Genomic DNA, 25,527 nt, shown 5'->3' with positions numbered 1-25,527 from the left:
CTGTAGATAAATCTCTAACACTTCCCTATAGTGTGAACACCCTACCCTACCCAACACAGATGGCTTATTTTAAATGACTTTGTTCTTGATTTCTGCGTGGTAGCTGCTGGATGCTCCCCTTGCTTAGGGCTGTGCAGGTCGGCTCCCAGGACAGGAGCTGCTGTCCCGACCTAGAGCTCACCTGCCCCCAGAGCCCGCGGGCGTGTCCTCACCTCAAAGCGGGGTGTTGAGGAGAGGTCCCCTGGCCCAACCCAGCTCTGCAGGAATCCAGCCTCCTCCTTCCTCTGCAGTCCATGGGTCTGTATTTCAGATGATCTGAATCGGTTTAGGTAGTTTAGGGGAGCCCCAGCTGTGTTTCAGCTTATGGGTTCTTCTCTAAGGAATACATAAATATGGCTAAAATCGGGTAACTGCTCCGACTTCTGTCTGCCCTGGGGCAAGGACTGCTCTTCCTTAGAGCCCCGGGAGCCTGAGCCTGCTCCTGACACTCAGGAATGAGAGGGGAAAAGGCAGTGTCCGAAGAGCATGGACCATGGGGTGGGAAATGTGGTGTCTTTCTTCCTATGGGATCCTTCCAGGGGGGATAGGAACGGGCAGGGGAGGCAGCCCGTCCCCGGCTTGGCCGTACCGAGATCAGAGTGACAGAGGCTCCGGCAGGACCCTCCGTGTGAGCTGTCCCTGTGTGAGCTGTCCTTGTGTGAGCTGTCCCTGTGTGTGCTGTCACCAGGCGGGTGTGGGGTGCACACACCCGGCCACGGAACGCAGAGTTCGCATCCCCCTCCCGAAAACAGCAGAGGTCTTGCAGAAGAGAGAGGCTCTCTCGGCAGGAGAGGCGCAGGGGCTGGGGTCACGGAGCGCCTGTCGCCGCCCGCCACAGGGCGGGGACAGGGACAGGGACGGGGACAGGGACAGGGACAGCAGCCTGGGGGCGCGGCGTGTCCGAGCGCCGCTCGCGGTGCCGCAGCTCCTCCCGGCCCTGCCGGGACCCGCGGGCGGGGCCGCTCCGGTTCCTGCGCTCGGCGGCCGCGGTGCTCGGCTCCCGCAGCTGCTGCCACCGCCCGGGCTGCTCGGTCCCTGCGCTCCGCTGCCCCAGGTAGGAGCCTCCCGGTCGTGTCCCCGGAGCGGGGTCTGGGCGCTGTCCCCGAGGCGGGGCTCGGGATGTGCGGGGCTTGGGGCGTGCGGGGCTCGGGGCGTGCGGCGCTCGGGCTGGGGTCGCGCTGCCGGGGCCGTGGCTGCGGCGAGGAGAGCCGCAGCAGAACCCACAGTGCCCGGTGCACTGATGGTGGAACTCAGGGGCCTCCCCTCGTCCTTCCCGAGCGCCGTTTTGGCTGCGGGGGGCTCAGGGTCATCGTTCGTTCTTCTGGGACCGGAGCTCGGGGTGATGTCCCTACGGGCTGTGTCACCGCCCCGTGCCAGCTCCTCGGCGGAGCAGTGCACGGGCAGTGCAGAGGCGGCGAGGGAAGCTGTCTGTGAGCCCTTGGAGCAGCCGTCCCCTCCCGGGGCTCGGGCAGTGTCCCTCAGGGGTGTCTGTGTCGGTGTCACCGCTGCCCGTGGCCCGCAGTGTCCCGCCGGTCCCGTCCCCTCCCAGGGCTCCGGCAGTGTCCCTCAGGGGTGTCTGTGTCGGTGTCACCGCTGTCACCGCTGCCCATGGCCCGCAGTGTCCCGCCGGTCCCGTCCCCTCCCAGGGCTCCGGCAGTGTCCCTCAGGGGTGTCTGTGTCGGTGTCACCGCTGTCACCGCTGCCCATGGCCCGCAGTGTCCCGCCGGTCCCGTCCCCTCCCAGGGCTCCGGCAGTGTCCCTCAGGGCTGTCTGTGTCGGTGTCACCGCTGCCCGTGGCCCGCAGTGTCCCGCCGGTCCCGTCCCCTCCCAGGGCTCGGGCAGTGTCCCTCAGGGGTGTCTGTGTCGGTGTCACCGCTGCCCGTGGCCCGCAGTGTCCCGCCGGTCCCGTCCCCTCCGGGCGCATCCCGCCCGCGGTGCCAGCGCGAACCCGCCGGTGTTTGCGCTCCTCCGCTCTGTTCAGGTTTCCATCCGTCTCTCGGGTCCGAGGCGTGTCCGGCCATGTGCGGGTGTGCTGCGGGCTCGGGCTGGCGTTTCCAGCCGCTGCTTCTCGCCTGGGAAATGCCCGCTGTGACTGCTGAGGGTCCGGCTGGGCGTGATGTTAGCGTGGAAGCACTGGTAAATTTGGCCCGAGGAAAAGTAATGATTTTAATAACTTTGTGACTTTGCAGCTTGAAACAGTAAAAGATTTATAATTTCCATACCTCAGCTACACTTGGTAAGGATGTAAATCCCTGTAATTATTACTCAGGCTAGCTTAACTTCAAGGAATATGTGCACTCCTTCCTCAGAGCTTGTATGCAATTGCCGTACTCACTAAAACGAACTTGGCTCCGAGCTGCTGTGCAAGGAAGTTTCCTTGGCACCCTGAGATGTGGGAACCTGATTTATGGGTGTTGCATCTGAAGGTCTATTTTCACTCTGAAGAATAAGTTTTGGGGTTCAAAAAGAGTTACTGCTGCTGTGGCTTTGTTTGACACTGAAGACTCGATCTGTTCCTTTCTGAAGCACTGATGGGAATCGTAAACATTTGCTGCTTCATTTGTTTTATTGCTGAATCTTGTTTCAGTTCTGAGATGGGAAATTAAGATTTTGTTTTGGTTAGCTGGAGAGAAGGAACTGCATGTGCTGGGGTAACTCCTAGTATCCCATGACAGACCCAGTTCCCAGTAATTCTTTTCTCCAGCTTCTTTCTCATAATTCCTCTCTTTGCTGCTTCAGTACCATAATTGTGTTAATTTAAAGTAAAGAAGTGAAGTTAGTAGGTGTTTCCAAGGTGTAGATCTGAGAAAATGTTCAGTGAACATATGGATGCCCTGGGGAATGCTCTGTGCTGGACCAGATCTTGTTGCACTGTTACTGCCTCATTTGGTTCTTGCAGGGCTTTGTACTTCCAACAAGGAATAAAGTTGTATGTCACAGAGATATCAGTACCAAAAACAAGCACATAAAGGTGCATTGCATGTGAATGTTTAAAAAATATAGTGACTGCTGTACCATTTAGAGAGTGTTCAGGCTCTCTCAAGTGTCAGTAAACTCTACGGAGTTTTACACTTCAGTATTCCCAGTCAGAAGAGACTGGAAAATTCCTGTGCTCCCTGCTAATGTGTCCCTTTGCAGTGGGAGAGGAAAGTCAGCACCAAGCCAGAAATCAGGTTTGCTGTTTTGTTCATAGTTCATATAAAAAAAATTCTGAAGAACCTGAGTGGAAACTGTACCTTGATTTTACATGGAAACTTTTCATTAGAAATACCAGAATGGTGTGATTTTTTTCCCAAATGAAAGACTTGTTTAACTGCTTAAATCAAAAGGCTGACACTTTGAATTCCTTCTTCCATGGCTTTTACCCTTCCACATGACCTCAGTAGTCTAAAGTGACTTTTGGTTTTATCTAGCCAAGCCACTATGTCCATTTATTTTGGATATTGGCCTCAGTACAGTTAGTTACCCCTGAAGCTACAAAATACATGCTGGATGAAAGAGCAAACATGAGCCAGATCCTCGGGTCTTTGGTCTGCTGGTCTGTTCCTGCCATTCCTGTAGTGGCAGCAGTCCTGGCCCGAGTGACAAGGTCGAGCTGGTGCTGGTTTCTCTGGTGGGCTCCACTGCAATGTGCTTTTCCCTGCCTGTCAGTCCTGTCCTTGGAGCAGTGAGCCTCCAGCGAGACATTGAAAGCTGTAAATGTTTCTTCCTCCTGAGTGATGATGAACTTTTCTTCCTGCCCTCTGCAGGGTGTGTCAGCAGGACATGGCCAAGGTCTGGCAGGACTGACCCGTGGCAGCACTGCCCCAGGGCACAGCTGGGGAGCTGAGCCTGGGCTGAGCACACCATGGGGGCAAACACCTCCAGCAAGTCAGCACCCCCTGAAGGGAGCGAGGATGGTAAGAGCTTTTCTGGCTGTTGTGTGGGACTGAAGAGCTCTCAGTGCAGACTGACTGAGGGTGCCAGCCAGTGCTGAGGCTGCAGACTCCTGGGCATCCCAGCTCAGCACAGGTGTGCAGCTCAGCACAGGTGTGTACAGGTCAGCAGTGTGCCCCTGGTCACTACAGAGCTGCAGTCTGCTCCTGGGATCCTTTGGCTTCCTCCCCCAGCAGCTCTGAAAGCAGGACTGCCAGCAGAGCTTTGGTGCTGGGGAGTCCCTGGGACCCTGGCAGGCAGCTGGAAGGCAGGGACAGAATGCTGCTGCTCTGGAGGGGGGAGAGGTCTGTTCTGGAGGCCCCAGTGGAGGGAAGACTGGTAGGAGGTGTGGTGGGAAGGTGCTGGAGCGATGGGTGCTCCTCTGGGTGCTCTGTGGGTGCTCTGTGGGTGCTCCTGGTGGTCCCCAGATGGGCAGGGCTGCTGCAGGCACAGGGAGGCCAAGCCTGCAGGTTGGGCTGGCTGAAAAAGGAGTTGGAAAAGTACTGCTGGGAGCAGCATTGGAGCCAGGGTCCCGTGCTGCCAAGATTACAGAGACAGTCATTGCAAGATTGCTCCATAAATATATTTGCTGTTGCATGAGTCAGCTTGCTGGCTGCCATATGGGCTTTCACCTAGGTACTACAGCAATATGCACATGTAGATAAATACAAATGCACAGTAATAAACACAAAACACATGAGGAGCTGAGTACCCCATCAGCCACTGTTCCAATGTGCCATGTGCTGCTGCTGCCAGTCTGCAGCTGCTCAGCTCAACCAGCTTCAGTTCCCAATATTAATGCAATTGCTTGCAGTTTTTCTTCGTTTTTCATGTTTTTTCCATTTCTGCTGTGAAGTTTTCCTGAAGATTTTATTCCTGGTGCATGTAAATGCTCAGTATTGGCATCTCTGGTAAACAACCACCTGTTCTTGCTGGGGACAATGAGCGGTTCTGTCCTGACCCCCCTCCTCAGGGTGATGTGTCCTGGCTGAGGGATTTTCCTGGCAGTGCCTGGTCTCTGTGGTCTCTCTCTGGGCTCAGTGTTCATGCAGCACCAGCTTCTGTGACTGAGAGCACAAAGCCAGGAGAGCCCTGTCCTGCCTTGTCATTGTGGCTTGCTGGGTTTCAGTGGGTCAGAGCCCCCCGGCATGCTGACAGAGCCTGCAGACCAGTGCAGTTCTGCTTCCATGGCCCTGCACAAATTCAAAAAGTGGTAGTGCATTTTTTCTCTAATTAGCCACATTTAATATACTGAGGGGAGAGAAACCCAGCTGAAACAGAGATGTCCCCTGGGGAATTTTCCATTATCTTGCAAACCAGAGGCTGTGTCACCTTAGATCTTGTCCTCATTCTGATTCAATTAAAATTGTAATTAATTAAGAGTTTCTAGGTACATTAGGAAACGGCACACTGCTGATGGCACGGGCAGGTCCCTCCCCCAGGCTGCAGGTGGTGGGCACCAGTCCCATCTCTGCAGCTGTGCCACAGGGAGGTTTTCCTTTGGGACCTGTGAGGGCTGGTGGAACAGCATGAGTCGTCAGGTGCTTCAGTGCCAGTCCTAACTCTTGAACATTTTTCCAAGTTGCTATTGCTATAATTTCAATATTTTCTGTAGCACCACGATTTCTGTTTGGACTTCTTGAAGGGCTCTGTTTACCTTCAGCTGAAGCAGGGTGACAGGATTATTTTTCTCTCAGCATTTCCTCTGAGCAGACAGTTGTGGATAATAAGCAAGTGAAACAAAAATATAATAACCAGACAGAAGATTCAAGGCTACAAGGTGATCTATCTGATTCCCACTGTAGTCAGTGAGACCATACAAGAAGCCAGATTTTGTTTGTGCTGCTCCTGGGCAGAAGTGTGTGGAAGTGTCCTGGGGGATGGCAGCCAGATGTTCCCCCAGCTGGCCGAGTTTGCTGCAGGAGAAAGCAGAAACGGGAGGTGGAGGACAGTGGTGGGCTGGGAAGGACACACATCAGTCTGCAGGGCTTTCCCCAGCAGCTGTCCTGGTGAAATCCCCCTCGGGCCAAGCCGAGCATCAGCCGTGCCACTGCTGCCCCCGGCTCTGTCCCGTCCTGTCCCCAGCACGGAGGGCTGGCGTGGCTGTCCCAGACCAGTGGCAGCTTTTTCCTGAAGCTGCAGAGCCGAGGAGGAGAGAGGGAGGGAGGGAATATAATGGAACCTGGGGAAATGGCAGTGAGAGCAGGAGGATGAGTTGTGCCGGACCGTGTGAGCAGCTGAGCCCTGAGCTCACCTGGAGAGCAGCCTGGGATTGACAGCGCTGACTGGTCTGCTGAGGATGTTTTAGTGGCTGGTTGGGGTCTGTGTCAGTTTTTTATCTAAACACTGTTCCTTAAACCTTGGTCTAGAAATCTGACCCCTGCTTACAAAACAGTGTTTCATGATGATACACCAGTTGTTTCTTTATGGAAATTGTATTATTTTTCTTTGCATCTCTGAGACCCAGTTTGTCTGAGCTGGCAGAGCATGTGAGCTTTGTCCCTGAAGGACAAAATCTCTGACCTTTTCTGAATGTGCCATCAGAGAGGGAAAGGAGGCTTGTCTGGAGGTGTGGATTGAGCATGAGCAGCACGTGTTTGGTTCCTGATTCTGACACCACACATTTCGGTGTTCTTTAGGAGCAGGACTCCTGATTGGCTCCCTGTGAAAGCTGGGGCTAGTAGGAAGGCTAAACCACAGTTCAAATGAGCTTGTAGCCAGTTTGAGGGACTTTATTAAAGTGTGCAGCTGAGCTTTCTTACACCCAGCCTGGATGAAACAAGAAGGCAGAGGGGGTGAACACGCTCCTGCTGGCCTGACTCCTCTGGATTTGCAGCTGTTCCAGATGTGACTGCCCAGCTGTTAATGCTGTGGTCTGCCCTGCCCTGCAGAGCTCTGTGCAGGGTCTCAGTGCAGGGATCTCTCCCCACGGCTGTGGCTGTGGGCTGCGGCACAGGACTTGTGCAGATCACCTCTCCCCATGCAGGCACCACTGTCATCTCGCCTTGCAGGTGATAAACATCTTCACTCTCCCTTTTTATTCTGCAGGTATCCACCACCCTTCTCCAGATTGTCTCACGGGTAAACAGACCCACTGAAACTCAGCCATCAGCAGCTTCTGTTTACTTTGATTTTCACAGCTGTTCCAGGTTTGGGGAGGGGCATCTGTGCCCAGAAGCTTGTGCTCCTCCCACTGTCAGCTTTGCTGTGCTTAGGCTGTGCCATCACATCTGCAGAGGGAATGCAATATCCTCATGTGCTATAGGGGTCTGAGGCCAATATCTCCACAGACAGTGCAGGAGGGCAGAATGAGAGCACTCACTTGGTGATTCCTGCATGATCTGCCTTTGCCAGAGGCTGACTAAGGAACTTGCCTTTGCAGCTGAACCATAGAGAAAAAAAAACCCTGTTAAACATCAAAAAGTTTAAACAACACCTAAATGTTCAAAAGGAACAGAATATTTCTGGGGCATCTCTCATTTTTCTCAGCTCATAGGGAGAAAAAGTAAAAATAACATAATATTGCCAAGTGTTTACTCAGTCATTAAATATTGAAATGTTGCTCTTTCTTGCAGTTACCTTCGACCATTTTGAGATTTTGCGTGCTATTGGGAAGGGCAGCTTTGGAAAAGTGAGTGTTTGGGGAACTAACCACCCTGTGGGCAGCTGGAGATGTAACTGGGTGGAAATGGATCAGTTCGAGGCTCACATGAGAGTGAACTATCAGTGAGCCTTGACCTGATTCCTGGTAATCAGAAAGGAATCAGAGCCCAATTCCTTATCCATTCTCTAGCCACAAATCATATTGCGTGAGATTAAAATGAAAAACTGATCACTCAAATTATCTGAATTAGATTTCTGAATAAGCATTTTCTAATATTTCTCAGCAAATCAACACTGAACATCACAATACATTTTTGATAATCAACATGAAATCCTGGCAGGTTTTCTAGCACATTATTTAACGTGTTAAATGTTCCTCTGTGAGGCACAGTGTTTGTTATTAAGCATCTGGTTCACCCCAAACTCCTGAACTATTGTGTAAACAAAGCCTGAGTTGTGCTGCACTCTCACAGGCCCTGAGGCTTTCCTTGGAGTCATGTTTCTCTCTAGGTTTGGTGCCATATAAGAAAGGTTAAAACTCAAAGCCCAGAACCCCTTAAGCAAAGCCCAGGATTAACTGTGAGCTGAGTGACCCTTTTCAGGAAGGTGAGACCAGCTGCTGGCCCCAGGTCTGACCTGCAGCTCTGTGGTGAGGGGGCTCTTCCCAGCAGCAACGAGTGTGGGAGGGGTGGACATGATTGTTAGTGCATGACATTTAATAAAACACTGACTTCTCTGTCACTCCCTGTCTCCCATCTTGTGATGATAAATTCCTTCCTCAAAATTTCTCTTTGGGTGAATTCCCAAGAGATTCCCAGGCAGTACCCAGTGTTGCAGCACTGGCAGATGGAGCTGTGCCCTGGCAGTGTGGACACTGCCAAAGCTGCTGGAAAAAAAACAACTTGTGTCACTGAGTCCCACCTGCCAAATCTGCTGACAAATCATCTCTGATTGATCTGACTGCTCTCCCAGGTGTGCGTGGTGCAGAAGACTGACACCAAGAAGATGTATGCCATGAAATACATGAACAAACAGAAGTGTGTGGAGAGAAATGAAGTGAGAAATGTTTTCAAGGAGCTGCAGATCATGCAGGGCCTGGAGCACCCCTTTTTGGTTAATCTATGGTAAGAGGTGGCTCCTTGGCTCACTGGTGGAACCAGAGCAGTCGAATACAGGCACCTTTGAGAGCAGTGAACTCTTGGTATTTTGCTGCTGGTGCCATTTAGAGCTGTTCTTACCGGGGTGTGAATGGTAAAGGTGCAGCTACACCTCCCATAGCTTGTCTCCAAACTTGTCTTTCCTTCTTGAACATGAAGTTCCAGGCAAAGCTCCCTCAAAGCTGAGGCTGAGCAGTGTGTGCACGTAGGGATCTGTGCAGAGCAAACCACCCAAGTGTCCCTGCTGCTGCTCTTGCCATGCCATCCCTGCCTTCAGGATGCCTTTAGCACTCCTGTGGCCTGCCTGCTCTCTGAGTGACACACAGACTGCAGAGACACAGTCCACCAAAGGAGGTCACTTATGCAGGACCAGCAGGGACCAGATGCACCCCTGTGGTGCTGAGCACATGGGGTCCCAGACAGACTGCTGGCACAGGGACTGCAGGGCTGGGGTCGGGGCAGGGGCTGCTCCAGAGCTCCTCTGCTGCTCCCCATCAGTGCTTGGAGAGGGCAGAATGCCCATCTTGAGCTGTTCATACCGTCTGCTCTGACTCTGGAATGGATCTGAGACTGAATTGTTGTTGTGTGGCAATAGTGGGAAACGGAGCATGGAGAGGTCATGAAATTGTAATTTCCTAAATGAGAAATTCCAAGGAATTATGAGTATTCCCAGAGGTAGCACCTGTTCCTTTATTTCCCGCCGTGTTTCGGTGCTCTGTCCCTGAACTCTGTGTGTGTTTCAGGTACTCCTTCCAGGATGAGGAGGACATGTTCATGGTGGTGGACCTGCTGCAGGGAGGGGACCTGCGCTACCACCTGCAGCGGGACGTGCGCTTCCCCGAGGGGGCCGTCAGGCTCTTCATCTGTGAGCTGGTGCTGGCCCTGGACTACCTGCAGAGCAGGCACATCATCCACAGGTCAGCCAGGCCACAGCCTGTGCTGAGGGCAGGCGTGTTCCTCCTGGGTTGAAATGACAAATGGATTTCAGGGGTAAACAGCACATTGTGCCACGTGTGTTTGCTTTTATGTGAAACACGAGGCTTCCCCAGGAAAAGTATTTTATAAACAGCAGAGACCATCTGATCTGTCCCTCTGGGGTACCTGTGAAATAGCATATTTGATTGTCCATTGATCCTGCAAAGATTTGTCTCTGATAGGTTTAAATTAGCTGTAGCTCATTAACATCCATCCTGGTGCAGGCTGTAAGATGAGGTGTCAGCACTCAGACCTCCTGTGTTCCTGTTTGAAGGTGTCTCCCTTTGCCCCTCTCTGTATTGCACCAAAACATGAGGACAAACACAGTATGATGCAAATCCCTCTCTAGAAGGGCTGAGAGTTTCTTTTTGGCTACCACAATTTCTCACAGCCAGTGAGCAGGAGCTGTTGCTGCACCTTTGAAGCCCTGCAGAGCAGCAGGGGAGGCAGAGCTCAGGGGGCAGGTTTGGCTCAGGATGGACAGACAGACAGACAGCTCCTCTGCTGCCATGGGCAGCACCAAGTCCAGAGCCCCAGGGCTTGGCCAAGGGAGCTGCTGCCAGGGAGGATGAACAGGGAGAAGTCTCTCCATTCAGAAACACCCCTGCAGGTGAGATCCTCGTGCAGTGTGAGAGCTGGGCACAGGGAGCACAGAGCTGCAGTGCTCCTGGCTGAGAGTGGGCAGCTGGGAGGTGGAACCCTGCTCCTGAGCAGGTGCAGCTCCAGGGCCCAGGAGGGGCACAGAGTGACCCTGCCTGTCCCTGCAGCCACCAGAGCCCAGCAGCTCTGCTCTCTGCAGGCAGGGCCAGCCCCGGGCAGCTCCCCCTGCCCAGCTCTCCTCCCTGCTGCTGCCCCGGAGCTGGGCAGGCAGGATCCTTGCCCAGGGGTGGAGAAGCTGCAGGTGAGGTGCAGTGTGCTTTTCACACAGCTGCATGTGCTTGAGCTAACTCAAGTACAACAAAACATGCATGGCAGGCTGTAAAATTCGTGAGTTATTTAATTAACACTGTAATGCAAGTTGTTTAATTAACACTGTTACCCAATGGGAGAGTATTTGATTGATAAAGTGATTCAACTGAGTCAATTACACTGCAACAGCTGTAATTGGGAACATCAGGAGACAGCGAAGCAATGGCTTTGTTTGACTGAACAAAGCTGTGCAAAGTCAGGCTGTAATTATTTCCCACCTAGATGTAAAAGAATGGGAAATGTTAATATCTTTTATGTTAGGAAATTATATAACCAGCTTATAAAAATGAAATGTACAAATGAACAATAACCAGAATGATCTGTGGTCATTGTTTGCATCCTGAGAATGACCTTGCTGTGCTAGTGTAATTCCAGAGGCTGTATGACAGATGGAGGGAGATCAGAAATTAAAAAATAGAAATTAAAAAATAGAGATAGAAATTTTAAAATAGAAATTAATCTTTTTTTTTTTTTTTTTTAATAAACAGTTCTATTTTGGTTAGGGGAAAAATCAGCCACTTACCTGACACTGCCCTGTGCTGTGCTAATGATGCCTGTCCCTATCCTCACCTGTATGATGGGGTGGCTGCAGGAAGGTAACAGTGTTTATAACCCCCTGGAATTTGTTTGGGTGTCAAGATGCCAGAGAACTGTCAGCTATTAGATGACAATTAGATATATTGTGGGGTTTTGATTCCAGGTGGCTTGGAAAAATCCAACTGTGTCTTAAGGATTGACTTTTTAAAGATAAAACCCTGAGCTTGCTCATGTCTTTGCCTGGTGGGAGCTCCAGCTGGCACAGGGTCACTGCACCTGCTGGCTGCTTCTGTCTGGGTATCAACTGGCCAGGTGCACAATGGGACTGGTGTAATGAGCTCATTAAAGGCAGGTAATGGCTTGTGGAGTCACTCAGGTGGCTGTATCAGAGTTCATCTTTTCAGGAGTATCAGGTGTACGTTTTCTCCCTTCACTCCAAGTGTTTCCCTACACCATTGCTGTGAGTATTGTTTTGTGGGGTCCTTTTACTCAGGAATAAAACCTGTGGGAAACCCATTTGTATCTAGAACAAAGAAGTTAAAAAAATTTAATTTAATATAACAATTTACTGGGTAAATGAGGAGCCCTTCTCAACAGGGTATGGAAACAGGTTGCAAAGTAACAGGAGGAGAATGACAAAAGGGCAGTGGCTGCACTGTGGGTGGGCCCAGCTGAGTGCTGCTCAACCTGCCCCCTGCAGCCGCTGCTGCTGCCCCAGCCCAGCCTGTTCAGACACTGCTGCTGCTCCAGCCCAGCCTGGTCAGACACCGCCCTCACCCCAGCCCAGCCTGATCAGACACTGCCTCTGCCCCAGCCCAGCCTGGTCAGACACTGCCCTCACCCCAGCCCAGCCTGATCAGACACCGCCCTCGCCCCAGCCCAGCCTTATCAGACACTGCCCTCACCCCAGCCCAGCCTGGTCAGACACCGCCCTCACCCCAGCCCAGCCTGGTCAGACACCGCCCTCGCCCCAGCCCAGCCTGGTCAGACACTGCCCTCGCCCCAGCCCAGCCTGATCAGACACTGCCCTCGCCCCAGCCCAGCCTGATCAGACACTGCTGCTGCCCCAGCCCAGCCTGGTCAGACACTGCCCTCGCCCCAGCCCAGCCTGATCAGACACTGCCCTCACCCCAGCCCAGCCTGGTCAGACACTGCCCTCGCCCCAGCCCAGCCTGGTCAGACACCGCCCTCGCCCCAGCCCAGCCTGGTCAGACACTGCCCTCACCCCAGCCCAGCCTGTTCAGACACTGCCTCTGCCCCAGCCCAGCCTGATCAGACACTGCCCTCACCCCAGCCCAGCCTGGTCAGACACTGCTGCTGCCCCAGCCCAGCCTGGTCAGACACTGCCTCTGCCCCAGCCCAGCCTGATCAGACACTGCCCTCACCCCAGCCCAGCCTGTTCAGACACTGCCTCTGCCCCAGCCCAGCCTGGTCAGACACTGCCCTCGCCCCAGCCCAGCCTGATCAGACACCGCCCTCGCCCCAGCCCAGCCTGATCAGACACTGCCCTCGCCCCAGCCCAGCCTGGTCAGACACTGCCCTCGCCCCAGCCCAGCCTGATCAGACACTGCCCTCGCCCCAGCCCAGGCAGGGACAGCAGAGCTGAGAGCCCGGGCTCTGGGGGTGCAGAGCCCCTGCCAGTGCCCAGACATGCTCTTCCCTGGGGTGCCAGCAGCCCAGGGCCCTGCCCCTTCTCTGGACTAATGCCTCTCTCTCCTCCTCTGCTTTTTTCCTCAGAGATATCAAGCCTGACAACATTTTACTGGATGAGCACGGTGAGTACCAGGTGGTCCTGCACGTGAATAAACCAGTGGAGCAGGAGGCACAGGCTGCAGTCCTGCTGCTGCTGCTGCCATCCCTTGGGGTTGTGCTCTCTCCCTCAGCCTGACTGAGAGCAGGCTTATCCCATTATCCCATCCCATCCCATCCCATCCCATCCCATCCCATCCCATCCCATCCCACCCCTTTGTGCTCCACTGCTGGCTCTTGCACTTTTCAGCCCTGCACCCTCAGGCACTGGGCACCCTGTGGTGTTGTGCTTTATGGGGTTGCTTGGTGCTTTAACCAGCACCTCCTCTGGCTGACTGACTTGGTGCTGTCCCTACAAGGCACTGGCAGGGACCATATGTTTGGGGTTGCTTGGGGTCAGGAGCCCAGCACACCTAAATTTAACATTTTCTTGGTTCTTTTTTAAAACTTACTCAAAATGCATCATTTGAAGGGCAGTGTTTGTGTCACTGTGGGGTTTGTGCAAAACCAGAATTATGGTGCAATAGATAAGCCTCGTTCACATATTTTCTTCTTCCTTGAGCATTTGGCATGGGGAGGGAGCTCTGATGAGGATTTGGGGCTGGGTGTGGTATAAATGCTGCTATCAGTTTTTCTATAGTCTTTCTTAGGCAAAACTCTTGACTATATTCTTCCATGGCTCTTTAGTCACATTTTTTTTCCTGGTGAAGATCTCACAGTGAAGTGTTGTCTGATATTTATTAGTTTGTAACTCATTACAGAGAAACATTTTGTTAGCTCATATTTTGTTAAAGATCCAATAACTGGCTTGTGAGCAATCTCCGTTATCTGGAGCAGGGTGCTTGAAGAGGGCGGTCAGGGCAGGAGGGGCCCAGCTCCGGTGCTCACTCTCAGCAGGGATGCTGCAGCTCCAGGGAGGCTGTGCTGCCTCAGGGCAGCTCCAGGCTCCATCCTTTGCACAGGACCTCTCACTTCAGAGCACTGCTGGATGGTTTATTCAGGAGCTGCAGAGAGTGTTCTGCCTGCAGCTGCTGAGCCTGTGCTCTCCTGCTCAGCCCTTCCCCGGCTCTGGCAGGAGGGAGCCCTGTCCTCCCTGCCCTGCTGGGCTCCCTCCTGTGCGGCTGCTTTTGGTCACTTCTCTTTCCCGGCTGCTTTGGTGACACACCACTGCTCTCCCAGACCTCTGTGCCTCTCAGACAGGGCTGACACGGCTTCTCCAGAGAAGCTGGGAGCCCCATGCCATGGGAATGCTGGCCAGCACTCCCTGGAGAGGGAAAAGAGGAGGAAAAGGCTCTGATCATCTTTGCAGCTGCATCCAGCCCAGGGAGACACAACCTACCAACTTCTGACACTGCAATTCAGGATCCGTTTTGAGTCTATTCTCTGTTCACTGTGATTTTTAAACTCTCTCTTGCAGAGGTTTCAGAGTGTTTTTTCTGGGGACATTCCCTTGACTCCAGTGTCCTTTTGTCTGTGACTTGTCCTTTTCTTCACCCATGGCAGCAAAGGTTTCTCTTCCAAGGCATGTAGAAAGCTTTGGACACACGCAGAGTTCATTTTCTTTTCCAGACTGACTCTAAAATGTAGGAAGACTCAAAACAATCATCACTAAATTGCTTTTTGGAGAACTCTTATATTTTCTGGTTCCCCAGAGGGAAAATGAGGGGATATTTGAAACAAGAGACAAGCAGCCTGCAAGCTGAAGTATTTCCCCCACCAGAGTACCTGGAAACTGCTTTCCATGGAGTATTTTACTTTGTGTTTCAGATTCAGAGCTGTTTCTTGTGTGAAATGGAGGCCGAGCCTGTTACATGTTATCCTCTGTCTTCCAGGACACGTGCACATCACGGATTTCAATATTGCCACCACGCTGACGAGGGACAGCCCTGTCACCACCATTGCTGGCACCAAGCCCTACATGGGTGAGAAGCAGTGGCTTTACCTGCCCTGGGTCACCATTCTGTGGGCTTGGGGGGGCCTGTGCTGGGACACAGGTGAAGGCATTTTAATAGGAGCTGGGGCTTTTTTCTTCCTCATCCACATCAAATCATGCAGGGTTTGAAGTGGGGGCTCCTGGGGAGGGGGTGCAGGTGGGGACAGGAGTCCCTCCCCAGAAATGGCTCCGTGCAGCTGGGGAAGGTGCGTGTCCCCTTCACAGGGAGGTGAGGGGACACCTAGGCCACCTTGAGCCCACACTGAGTGAAGTCTGGAGCACATCCACTGTGAATGGAAGCAGATCCTGTGCCAGCAGAAGGAGCTTGTTCTTTCTGTGCTTTGGGGGCAGTTTCCTGTGTGGGGCTGCAGGGTGGCTGTGGTGCAGGAGCGTAGCAGCACGGGGGGCATGGCTCAGCTTTCTGTGCTGCTCTTTTCCACTGGGTATTGCAGCAAGGCGATGTTTGTTCCCTCCTCTATTTCACAGCACCTGAAATGTTTAGCTCCACAAAACCCACGAGCTACTCCTTTGCTGTGGACTGGTGGTCCCTGGGGGTCACTGCCTACGAGCTGCTCAGAGCTCGGGTACGTGTGTGCCAGGGTCAGTGCTGCAGGGCACAGATGGCACAGCCAGGCTGAGCTCCAGGCTCCAGGGCTGATTACAGCACAGGAGGCAGAGATCACATCCTCACCAGCCTCCTGTGCTCGTGGCTAGGAGCTCAGAGAAGCTGCAGCAGCACAGAACAGCGTGCTGTGGCTGAGGGCTCTGGGTTGTGAAAATGGGGCAAGGCAGACGAGCAACAGCTCCTGAAGTTTGGGCAGCAATATCCTTTATTTGGAGCTTCTGTCCTGCAAGGAAAAAGAAAACTTGAAAAAAACTTGTTGCTGTTGTAACAAGTCTGAGCAGTTGGAGCAAATGATGGGAAAAGCTCAATCCTTGCCTGTGCCATCACAGCTCTGCTGCTGACTTGGGCAAGGTTGGCAGTCTTGTAGATAGACAAATACATCAGTGTTTTGAAAGTGTTGTGTAAAAAAGTGGGACAAAACTTTAAAACTTACATTATTCTAAACAAAAGAATGTAATTTAAAGAGGAACGCTTAAGACCTCGTGAGGCTTGGAAGCTTCTTTCAGTCTGAGTATGCAACACAAGGTTTTTAAAACCTCTATCATCAGAAGATGTTTTGAAGAAGAGATTTTTCATTTGGATTTGTGTGTCTGTTGTGAGGGATCAGTTTAGCAGACACTGAGGAGATGTGACTCTCTGACCTGTTGGGTACCTGGAGCAATGCACCCACAGTAAACACCTTAATGTAATATTTGAGTTTTCCACCCATAACACAAAATTAATGTCAGGAAGGTGCATCATGTTGGGTTTTGACTCGATGGCACTGTTTGTAAAGGCAGGAATAGAAATGCTGATTTGTGCTCACACTCGATGGCACAGCCCTGGTGACAGGGTGGCATGTCAAGCTGCCCCTGATCTGTCATTCTGATGCCCACCTGGGGCTGGTGACCCTTCTTGGGACATCCTTTTCTGAGCTGGTTTAATTTTTGGGAGACATCTGTCTCCTTTTCACTGGCATTGTCCCCAGTGTGAGTGAGGGACATTTTACAGGGGGTATTAGGAGTACTCTAACCACAGCACTGTGTGTCATAGCCTTGTAAGATAAAAACACTGAAAAAAGCAAGCAAATTCCCACTGGGTAATTGTAACTGTGATTTCTGGGGTTTGCTCCTGCTGTTAAATGCCCAGTTCTTAGCCCAGTTCTTGCTGACATTTTGTATTTTCAGCCGAGCCGTGGCGACGCAGGAGAGGCGTCCCACAGTGGGCTGGGGCCGGGACAGTGGGACTGCGTGAGCCTTCTGTGCTCTCAGCAGCTTTCCCAAGGAGTTTGGAAGGCAGATAAATCCCATGCTTGTCTCGTGGTGTCCTGCAGAGGCCGTTCCACATCAGGCCCCAGAGCGGCGCGGAGGAAATCGCCCGCGAGCTGCGCACGGCCGCCGTCAGGTACCCGGCAGCCTGGTCCCCGGGGCTGGTGGCACTGCTCAGGAAGGTGAGGCGAGAAATGTTTCCAAAACATGGGAATTGTGTACAATAGATTCAGGGGGTGGAAAGAAAGGTTGGGTCTGGTAGGGCTGGGAAAGGGAACTGGGCCTTGGGAATGAGCTTTGTCTCTATTAGATCATGTGAAACTGCACCCGACTACTCATCATATGATAAATTATACAATTGTTAAATATAATGATTGTCTAGTAATTGAATAGAATTATTGTGTAATTGTTATAAGAATAATGAGAAATGATTCTTGTAATTGTTACAAGAATTGTGAGAAAGGATTTGGGGTTCCTGATGAAAATCGTAAGAATCCCTGCTTGGATAAGATCAATGTATACAATAGAAAAATAATAATTAATAATTAATATGCAGTTATACAATGAGAAGGGTATAAAACATGTCCATCTGGAATCCATGTGGGAACCAGATTTGGGTTTGTACCCCTGATTCCCAGAGCTCTTCAGTAAAAGCACCTGGAGACAACCACCCTGTAAGGATGTGTCCAGGCCAGAGAGGGGGCTGGCAGTGCCCACTGCTCCTGCTCTCAGTGCCTGCTCAGTGCCCCCTGTTCCTGCTCTCAGTCTCTGCTCAGTGCCCTCTGTTCCTGCCCTCAGTGCCTGCTCAGTCCCTGCTGCTCCTGCTCTCACTCTCTGCTCAGTCCCTGCTGCTCCTGCTCTGTCTCTGCTCAGTGCCCACTGTTCCTGCTCTCAGTCTCTGCTCAGTGCCCCCTGCTCCTGCTCTCACTCTCTGCTCAGTGCCCACTGTTCCTGCTCTCACTCTCTGCTCAGTGCCCACTGTTCCTGCTCTCACTCTCTGCTCAGTGCCCACTGTTCCTGCTCTCAATCTCTGCTCAGTGCTGCTGTTCCTGCTCTCAGTTTCTGCTCAGTGCCCACTGTTCCTGCTCTCACTCTCTGCTCAGTGCCCCCTGCTCCTGCTCTCAGTCTCTGCTCAGTGCTGCTGTTCCTGCTCTGTCTCTGCTCAGTCCCTGCTGTTCCTGCTCTCACTCTCTGCTCAGTCCCTGCTGCTCCTGCTCTCAGTCTCTGCTCAGTGCCCCCTGTTCCTGCTCTCAGTCTCTGCTCAGTGCTGCTGTTCCTGCTCTCAGTCTCTGCTCAGTCCCTGCTGTTCCTGCTCTCACTCTCTGCTCAGTCCCTGCTGTTCCTGCTCTCACTCTCTGCTCAGTGCCCCCTGTTCCTGCTCTCAGTCTCTGCTCAGTGCCTGCTGTTCCTGCTCTCAGTCTCTGCTCAGTCCCTGCTGTTCCTGCTCTCACTCTCTGCTCAGTCCCTGCTGTTCCTGCTCTCAGTCTCTGCTCAGTGCCCCCTGTTCCTGCTCTCAGTCTCTGCTCAGTGCTGCTGTTCCTGCTCTCAGTCTCTGCTCAGTCCCTGCTGTTCCTGCTCTCACTCTCTGCTCAGTCCCTGCTGTTCCTGCTCTGTCTCTGCTCAGTGCCCCCTGTTCCTGCTCTCACTCTCTGCTCAGTGCCCCCTGCTCCTGCTCTCAGTCTCTGCTCAGTGCCTGCTGTTCCTGCTCTCACTCTCTGCTCAGTCCCTGCTGCTCTCAGTCTGTCTCTGCTCAGTCCCTGCTGTTCCTTCTCTCAATCTCTGCCCTGCCTGGGAAGCCCCTGCAGTGTCCAGGCAGTGCCAGTGACTGTCACACACTGTCACCTGGGTGATAAATGCCAGCTGCACTGGGCTGGCACTGGGGACAGCTGTGCTGAGGACACGGGCAGCCTCAGCGTCCAGAGTCTCATCTAAAACTTTACACTCTGGAAATGACTAACTCGAAGCACATATTGATATACTTGTCAATAAATTTAGCCCAAACATTACATTTTTCTAATCCTCAAGAAACATTTTTTCCCAATAATAGGAATATTTGCAAGAAGTACTGACACTGTTGTAATCATTTGATGCTCTTTGGTTTTTGCACCGCTGCAATTTTTTTTTTCAATAAAGCTGTTAGAAAAATTGCTTCAAAATCATTACTGGAATAATTTTGAAGCTGAAATCCCATTTGGAATGAAGCCATAGCTTCAATAAACAAGACTTAACAGTGGCAGCAGAGCTGAGCACTTACCCCCTGCATAGCAGCACTGGCAGCAAATTTTATGTAAATAGATTTTAATTTCAGATAAGTGTGGGCAATGAAGTAGTACTTAATGTATCTTTCAACTGGATTTTGTTCCAAATACTATATATATGTATTTTGTCATTTCTAATGAAATAGATAATCAAACATTTTAAAGAAAAGAGGTTGTCAGTTCTTTGCTGAGACAGAATCATGGTGTATTTTCCATGAAGAAAATTGCAGACTATCTCCTATTGCTGAAAACTCAGTGAAGCCAGTACTTCATTAAGCCTAACAGTCATACAGGAATATTTTCTGCAGATGTCCTAGCTGTTGCTATGCTGGCAGTTTTTTCCTAGACCACAGCAGGCCATGGAGACTCCCTTGTGAATAAATAATACAATGTCACAATTATTTAAATTTCCCAGCGCTCCTTTGCATCTGGTTTAACAGCCATATATATTATACATGAAGCCAACTGTGGCTCCTCCCTGGATCAGCCATCCCCTGTGGATTTCTGTGTTTCAGAAATGCTCGTCCTGGTGGAGCCCTGGTGAGGCTGGAGTGCAGAGCTCTGCAGGGTGTTAGGAGTGCCTGCTGTCAGAGTTTATGCAATGTATGATCACTGAACAGAGACAGCTTCAACCCTTTTCTTCCTCACAAGTAATCCCTACAGCAACATTAAAAAATTATGAAAATAAGAAGTGTGAAGGCACTTTCACACTGGAATGTTACTTTAGTAGAGTGAGAAAAGAGGATGTTTTACTGATCCAGTATTAAAACCAGAACACAAAAGCCCTAGTGGAAATCCCCATTCCAAACAAATGCTTATTTTAAACATTGGACAAATTGTTTAATGCCACTGTACTGCCTCATTGCCTGCTCCTACAGTGGGGATAAAAATGGGAATAAACAGAGGCAGAGCTTTTGGGTCTGGTGAAGGGATTCTGAGGCAGAGCAGGAGAGGCACTGGTGCAAATGGCAGCATTGATGAGGTGTCTCTGGCACCATGTCTCCTCACCATGCTCCACAGAGTGTGTGCCCTGTGGGGCTGTCTCATCTCTTCCCTTTCATTCTCGCTGCAGCTGCTCGAGCTGAACCCCGAGAAACGTTTTTCTCAGCTGAAGGACATTCAGTCCTTCCCATATCTGTCTGATGTCAACTGGGATGCTGTTCTCCAGAAAAGAATAATGCCAGAGTTCATTCCCATGGTAAGGCCAGTGGAGTGTAAAGGTTATGGAGAATAATCCAACTATTCTAACTGGTTTTCCACAGAAGTTGGGCTAAATTATGAATATTTGTTAATTGCATATCCACCCTTGTTGCTGGGTTTCTCTGTATTGCTTGAAGACCTGCTCTGCTGGGCTGTTGCGCTCCTCTCAGGCAGGACACTGTCCTCATCCTCACTGCCACTCCAGAGCAGCAGCAGGAGCACCAAAGGAGCCACTGTGACACCATGAGTATGGCTCCTAGCTGAAGGGACTGATAGGAGTATACCAGGAGTATAGCCATGCTCCTGGCTGCATGTGCAATTATAATTAGTGCATTTTTTTTACAAAATTCAGCTCCTAGTTGCAGTGCAGGTTATAAGAGACTCCTTAAGACAGGCTCTGATCACTTAAGGCCATCTGTCTCTCCCCTCCAGAAAGGCAGACTGAATTGTGACCCAGCCTTTGAACTGGAAGAAATGATCCTGGAATCCAAACCTCTTCACAAAAAAAAAAAGCGTTTGGCTAAGAAGGAGAAAGACACAAGCAAAAGCAATTCATCCCAGGTGAGGGCAAGCAGGTACAACTGTATGGTCTTTCATTTTTCAAAGATTGCCATTTAGCAAAACCACAGCAAACCGAACAGAATATTTCTTTCCCTTGTGACTAACTTTGTTCCTGAAACTCTCCCCCATCTTCTCTGTGGTGAAAGGCAGAATGTGTGTGCACTGGTTTACTGCAACAGAGAGCCTTAATGCTTCCTCCCCACTGCAAGGCTAAAGAGGCTCTGTGCCTCAACATATTGCCATGTCTCATTGAAGCTGTCCTTGCAATGGTTTTCTGTGCCAACTGTGAATTTATTCCCTCTAATTTTTCCATTCCAATGTGAAAGGCCAGCCACCTCCAGAAGCACCTGGAAATGCTCCAGAGGGACTTCATTGTTTTCAACAGAGAAAAGTAAGTTTTGATCCAGAGGCAGCAGAAGAGGCACTGGCCCTCGCCAAAGCCTTTGACAGGTTTTGGGGGCCCAGGGCAGGGGGGCTGGGTGGGGGGTGTGTTGGGGCCCTGTGATGGAGGAGTTTGGGGCACTCAGGGCTGGGGGAGCCGTGGAGTGAGTGGCAGCTCGTGCCAGGCAGTGGGGAGCTCCAAGGCAGCTGTGCCTCTGTGGGCACAGCCTGAGCTTCCCATCACAGCTCAATCATCCTTTTCTATCCCCAAGGGTAAGACCCCACCATGACAGCATCCAAGAGACCATGGCAGACAGTGGAGACCCTCACAGGGAGGACAATCAGAACCACAAGCTCTGAGAACAGCTCAGCCCCTGCAGGGACCTCAGCCACCCATCCCCTTCACAGTGCCAGGCCATGGACATGTCCTGTGCTGCTGGGACCCTGCCAGTGGCCCAGGGCACAGAGGAGAGTGGGGCACCCACCCCTCAGCTTCCCCCCACAGCCAGAGGGGAAGAGGCTCTGGGGGCTGCCTTGCAATCAGCCACGGTTGGTAAGATTCAGATTCTATTCTGCTGCCTTCCCTGGGGGCAGGAATGGGACCACGAGACCGTGGATAAAAGTGGTGGCAGGTGCCCCAGCCCTCGGTGTCACCACGCAGGCGATGCTGCAGTGCTGGAAGCTGCCCCCGTGTCACCACGTGCCTCCCACATGCAGGGTCTTCACCAGTGCACTGAGACAAAAGTGGCCTTTGCTGACAGACAGCTCCTGCAAACACCCTGCGAGGGTGGGCACAGCTGGCTGGAAATGAGCTCCTGCCTCAGCTGGGAGGAGGCAGCCAAGGCTTCCTGCCCCTTTCACATCGCTCCGTGCAGGGCTGGCAGGGTGGGTGTCAGTGTGCAGACAGGTGTGGACACCAAGCAGTAACAACCAGGTGTTGGTGAATCCAGATGCTTTACCAGTCTAGCCTGAAAAATACATTCACCATAATGTTAAAATGCTGCAGCTCACTGAATCTGATGGGGTTTGGCTTCCAAAACCAGAGGGGAATTCGAATGTGTTTGAATCTCTCTACCACTGAAATCACACTCGATTTAGGCAGGGACTGTCCTCAGGAACAACCGCACTGCTGGTGTGGCCTTGCCAAGACTGAGATTGGCCAAAGCACTGCTACTGCAGATTCCTGCTACTGCCAGGAACGATGCTATTATTTAAATGCTTTGACAGGCCTGAGGTTTCACCTCCTGATTTGACATTTTCCCCACTCTTAGCAATGTAAAAGCTCCACCAACACCCTGGCACACGCAGCAGTGTGTGCACTGCTTGGTGCTGCCCTGACAGTCTGTTGCTGCAGCCCCCAACAGCACCCAAACCCCTCTGCCACACCAGCCCCGCTCCCTGCAGGTGCAGCTGGGCACTGCCCCTGCCAAGCAGCAGCAGCCTGAGGAAGAAAAGAGAAAGCTGACAACATGAGTTGTTTGAAGGAACAACTTTTTTTTTTTAATAAAGTATACAAAGTAGTAAAACTCCTTACACAAGGTGCTGTGACAGCTGTTACAGAGATGATTCGAGCTCCCCCACAGGCCTCATGATGAAACGCCAGAGCATTGGGCGGAGATGAAGGAGATGAATGTGACAGACCCACCTTTCCCTACGAGCTCAGTGCACCTGCCCTCCCATCTGACATCCTACCCCCGGCCAGACCCTGCCCCTACCTGCCTGGCCGGGCTGCCCTGTGGGCCATTGCCACTGTCCCACACCACGGCATCCCACACACGTTCAACACCAACAACACCGAACCGAGCAACCTGTCCGAGCAGCATGCATACAGAGAGGAAGAGCAAAACACAACCCAACCAAACCCACAACAGTAACAACAGAACTTTAAGGCTATGCAAAAACAAAATGAAGCAACATCTTTAAAGCTAGGTAGCAAGTAGCATTTGTGAAACATAAGGCTTGAGGCTTATTGATTCTTCAGAACAGGTTTATTTCTTTTCATTCTTCAACACCAATGTACCACTTTTCTTCCTTTGCTTGAACAGGGATTTTGTTTCCTCCTCAGCCAGGACACTTAGCTCAGGGAGGTGATGTTGGAGCGGCCTCCCGGGGGTGCCACAATGCGCTTGCTGGCTGAGCGCATGCCTTCGTCAACCTGGGTACCTGGGACACGAAGGAAGGAGCAAGGGAATGGGGAAAGCAAAGTTCAGAGTGTCTTCCTCACAGGACTGAGCAGTCAGGCAGCTAGAGTCTTGCCAAGGCCCTCCAGAGGTTATCTACTCCAACCTGCTCCCTCTCCAACTCGCAGCAGCTCCAAGAGCTGCAGTGGTTTGGAAGTCTCTGCAGATGCTTTGTGAACAGACCCATGCAGCAAGAACAGCATGGGATGCTGTGCTGGCCTCCACAGTCTGCCTGGCTTTTACTGCAAGGTGCAGCTCCAGCCACGTCCTTTAAGGGACACACAGGGTCTTGCCCTGCCATGATCCACTCTTGTGCTTACCCTACCCTGCCACCTCTAACTGCCCCTACCCCAGGCCAGGACAGGGACACATGGCCAGGGGCTCTGCCCCCTCCCAGCCCAGCCAACACGTGCTCACCTGACAGGGTAAATCCAGACTGATGGAGATTCCTGATGGGCGGTGTCTGACGTGTGGGGGACCCCCTGGTTGACCCCGCAGGGGTGCCCCCCTTGGGGGTGGTGGTCAGGTCAAACACGGGTCCGTCATACAAGCCCCGGGGCACAGCATGCATCTCTGCCATCTGTCACCAGAGAGAAAGGACAGTGACACTTCTCTGAGCCCAGGGAACATCAGCTCCTCAGCCCCCCTGCAGAAGGATCTCACTGCCATGCACCCCAAGTCCTGCAGCACTGAGGCTTGGCACAGCCCCACTGCTCTGTAAGGTGTGCAGAGCCAGTGCAACAGGCTGCCACCCAGATGGGGGTTATGCTGCACAAATGGGGGAGGAGAAGGCGATTTCGGCCAAGCTCTTCATTTTAAACAGCATTTCCCTCCAGATTCCTGCTGCAGCAGGACAGGATAAGGACTGCTAGCCCTGAGGAGCATTTGCCTCCACCATGGCACACCACTAACACAAAGGGCTCCCTATCCAAGCCTCAGCTATTCTGTACATTCAAAATACACCAGCAGTTTGCAGCACTGCTTACAGGGTCCACCAAGAACAGCAAAGGAAAACCAACCAGTTAGCAAGGGCAATTTGGGCTAACAGTATCCCAGCTCTGTCTCCTGGCATCCCCATCTCCTCACCTTCCTCCTGGCTTTGATGCGCTTGTAGACGTAGTCAGGGAAAGGGCTGCAGGGCAGGAACCGTCCAGCCCCCTGGGTCACATGCAGGTTGCCATCCTCCAGCATGATCTTCCCCTGGCATATGACAACCACCGGGGCCCCACGGAGCTCCATCCCCTCAAAGATGTTGTATTCAGCCACCTGCAGCAAGCCCAGGATTATGGTCAGCAGGGAAAAGAGCACTGCCTACCCACTCAGGGTGGGGCAGCCCCACACCTCACTGTGGAGTCACCAGTGCAGGCAGAAGACACCTTTAACAGCCCTGCCTGCTCAGAGGCCTCCTGAAGATCACCAGCCCATCACAATAAAAGCCCACCAGGGCTCCCAGCATGAACCAGGACCTGCTGGTTTGAAGCTTAGTGTGAGGAAGAACTCCAAGAGCAGACAAAGGCATGATATAGGCTTGAGGTAAGGCATGAATAAAACACTGTGGCAAAACCAGGAAAAATATTTGCCTGGAAGAGGAACCAAGGTAAGGAGAAATGTGTCTCTTTACACCTGCATAGGCCAGGGTCAGGAAACTACTCAAGCAGGATGAAAAAAGCCCCAAGAGCCCTAGGGCTCCTGGACATTCAACCCACAGTCACAACAGGCACTGCCCAGAGCCTGGGCTCACAGCCTATCCTCCTCAGAGCCAAGCAGGGCAGTACCAAGCTCCCAGCAGCCAGGCAACCTTTCTACAAAACAACTCACACATCCCCCTCCAGTGTTCACACAGATGAGCAGAGCACTTACAGACTGATGGGTTTTTGCTGTGACGATCTTCACTGCATCAGGGTCCCATATAACCAGATCACTGTCTGAGCCCACTGCAATTCTCCCTTTTCGTGGATACAGGTTGAAGATTTTGGCAGCATTAGTGCTCGTCACAGCCACAAACTGGTTTTCATCCATCTTTCCAGTGGCCTGTTCACACACAAAGAGAACTAAGTCCTTCTATGGGCAAAGGGTAAGAGCCCTGAGAAGTATCATCCTCACTCCCACAAAAGGTGCTGGCTGGCTGGGCCCAAGCTTCTGAAACTGATCTTACTAACTAGTGCCAGACAGACCAAGAACTGGGGGCCCAGGTACAG

General features: G+C 52.1%; 2 protein-coding genes across 4 annotated transcripts in view; one reads left to right on the top strand and one right to left on the bottom strand.

Moving 5' to 3' along the window:
* Positions 1 to 895: 895 nt before the first annotated feature.
* On the top strand, positions 896 to 22,679 carry STK32A (serine/threonine kinase 32A). Of its 2 annotated transcripts, XM_056502475.1 has the most exons (13): positions 896 to 1,093; positions 3,789 to 3,938; positions 7,530 to 7,585; positions 8,530 to 8,681; positions 9,458 to 9,631; positions 12,933 to 12,970; positions 14,777 to 14,866; positions 15,364 to 15,461; positions 16,815 to 16,931; positions 20,080 to 20,205; positions 20,640 to 20,768; positions 21,095 to 21,159; positions 21,422 to 22,679. In XM_056502475.1, exons 2-13 carry the CDS (start codon positions 3,887 to 3,889, stop codon positions 21,507 to 21,509), a joined length of 1,185 nt encoding a protein of 394 aa, XP_056358450.1. In that variant the 5' UTR covers positions 896 to 1,093; positions 3,789 to 3,886; the 3' UTR covers positions 21,510 to 22,679. The 2 variants fall into 2 exon arrangements, with proteins under 2 accessions (XP_056358450.1, XP_056358451.1); XM_056502476.1 differs by lacking the exon at positions 7,530 to 7,585 and having other exon boundaries at positions 931 to 1,093; positions 21,422 to 22,630.
* Positions 22,624 to 25,527, bottom strand: part of DPYSL3 (dihydropyrimidinase like 3) — a 26,031-nt gene continuing 23,127 nt past the window's right edge. For both annotated transcript variants that reach the window (XM_056502473.1, XM_056502474.1), the window contains exons 11-14: positions 25,190 to 25,360; positions 24,416 to 24,595; positions 23,747 to 23,909; positions 22,624 to 23,312 (exon numbers count right to left, since the gene is read on the bottom strand). In XM_056502473.1, the coding sequence (XP_056358448.1) occupies positions 23,224 to 23,312; positions 23,747 to 23,909; positions 24,416 to 24,595; positions 25,190 to 25,360 (603 nt within the window). In that variant the 3' untranslated portion in view covers positions 22,624 to 23,223. The remainder of the gene's footprint in view (positions 23,313 to 23,746; positions 23,910 to 24,415; positions 24,596 to 25,189; positions 25,361 to 25,527) is intronic.

This window comes from Oenanthe melanoleuca, chromosome 13, assembly GCF_029582105.1.
Source record: "Oenanthe melanoleuca isolate GR-GAL-2019-014 chromosome 13, OMel1.0, whole genome shotgun sequence".
NCBI lineage: Eukaryota > Metazoa > Chordata > Aves > Passeriformes > Muscicapidae > Oenanthe > Oenanthe melanoleuca.
This window is presented reverse-complemented; position numbering and strand designations above follow the sequence as displayed.

Coding starts and splice junctions, on each gene's coding strand:
- STK32A (XM_056502475.1), top strand. CDS start 3,887: ATGGGGGCAAACACCTCCAGCAAGTCAGCACCCCCTGAAGGGAGCGAG. Junction 3,939..7,529: donor CCCTGAAGGGAGCGAGGATG/GTAAGAGCTTTT, acceptor TCTTTCTTGCAG/TTACCTTCGACCATTTTGAG. Junction 15,462..16,814: donor ACGAGCTGCTCAGAGCTCGG/GTACGTGTGTGC, acceptor GGTGTCCTGCAG/AGGCCGTTCCACATCAGGCC.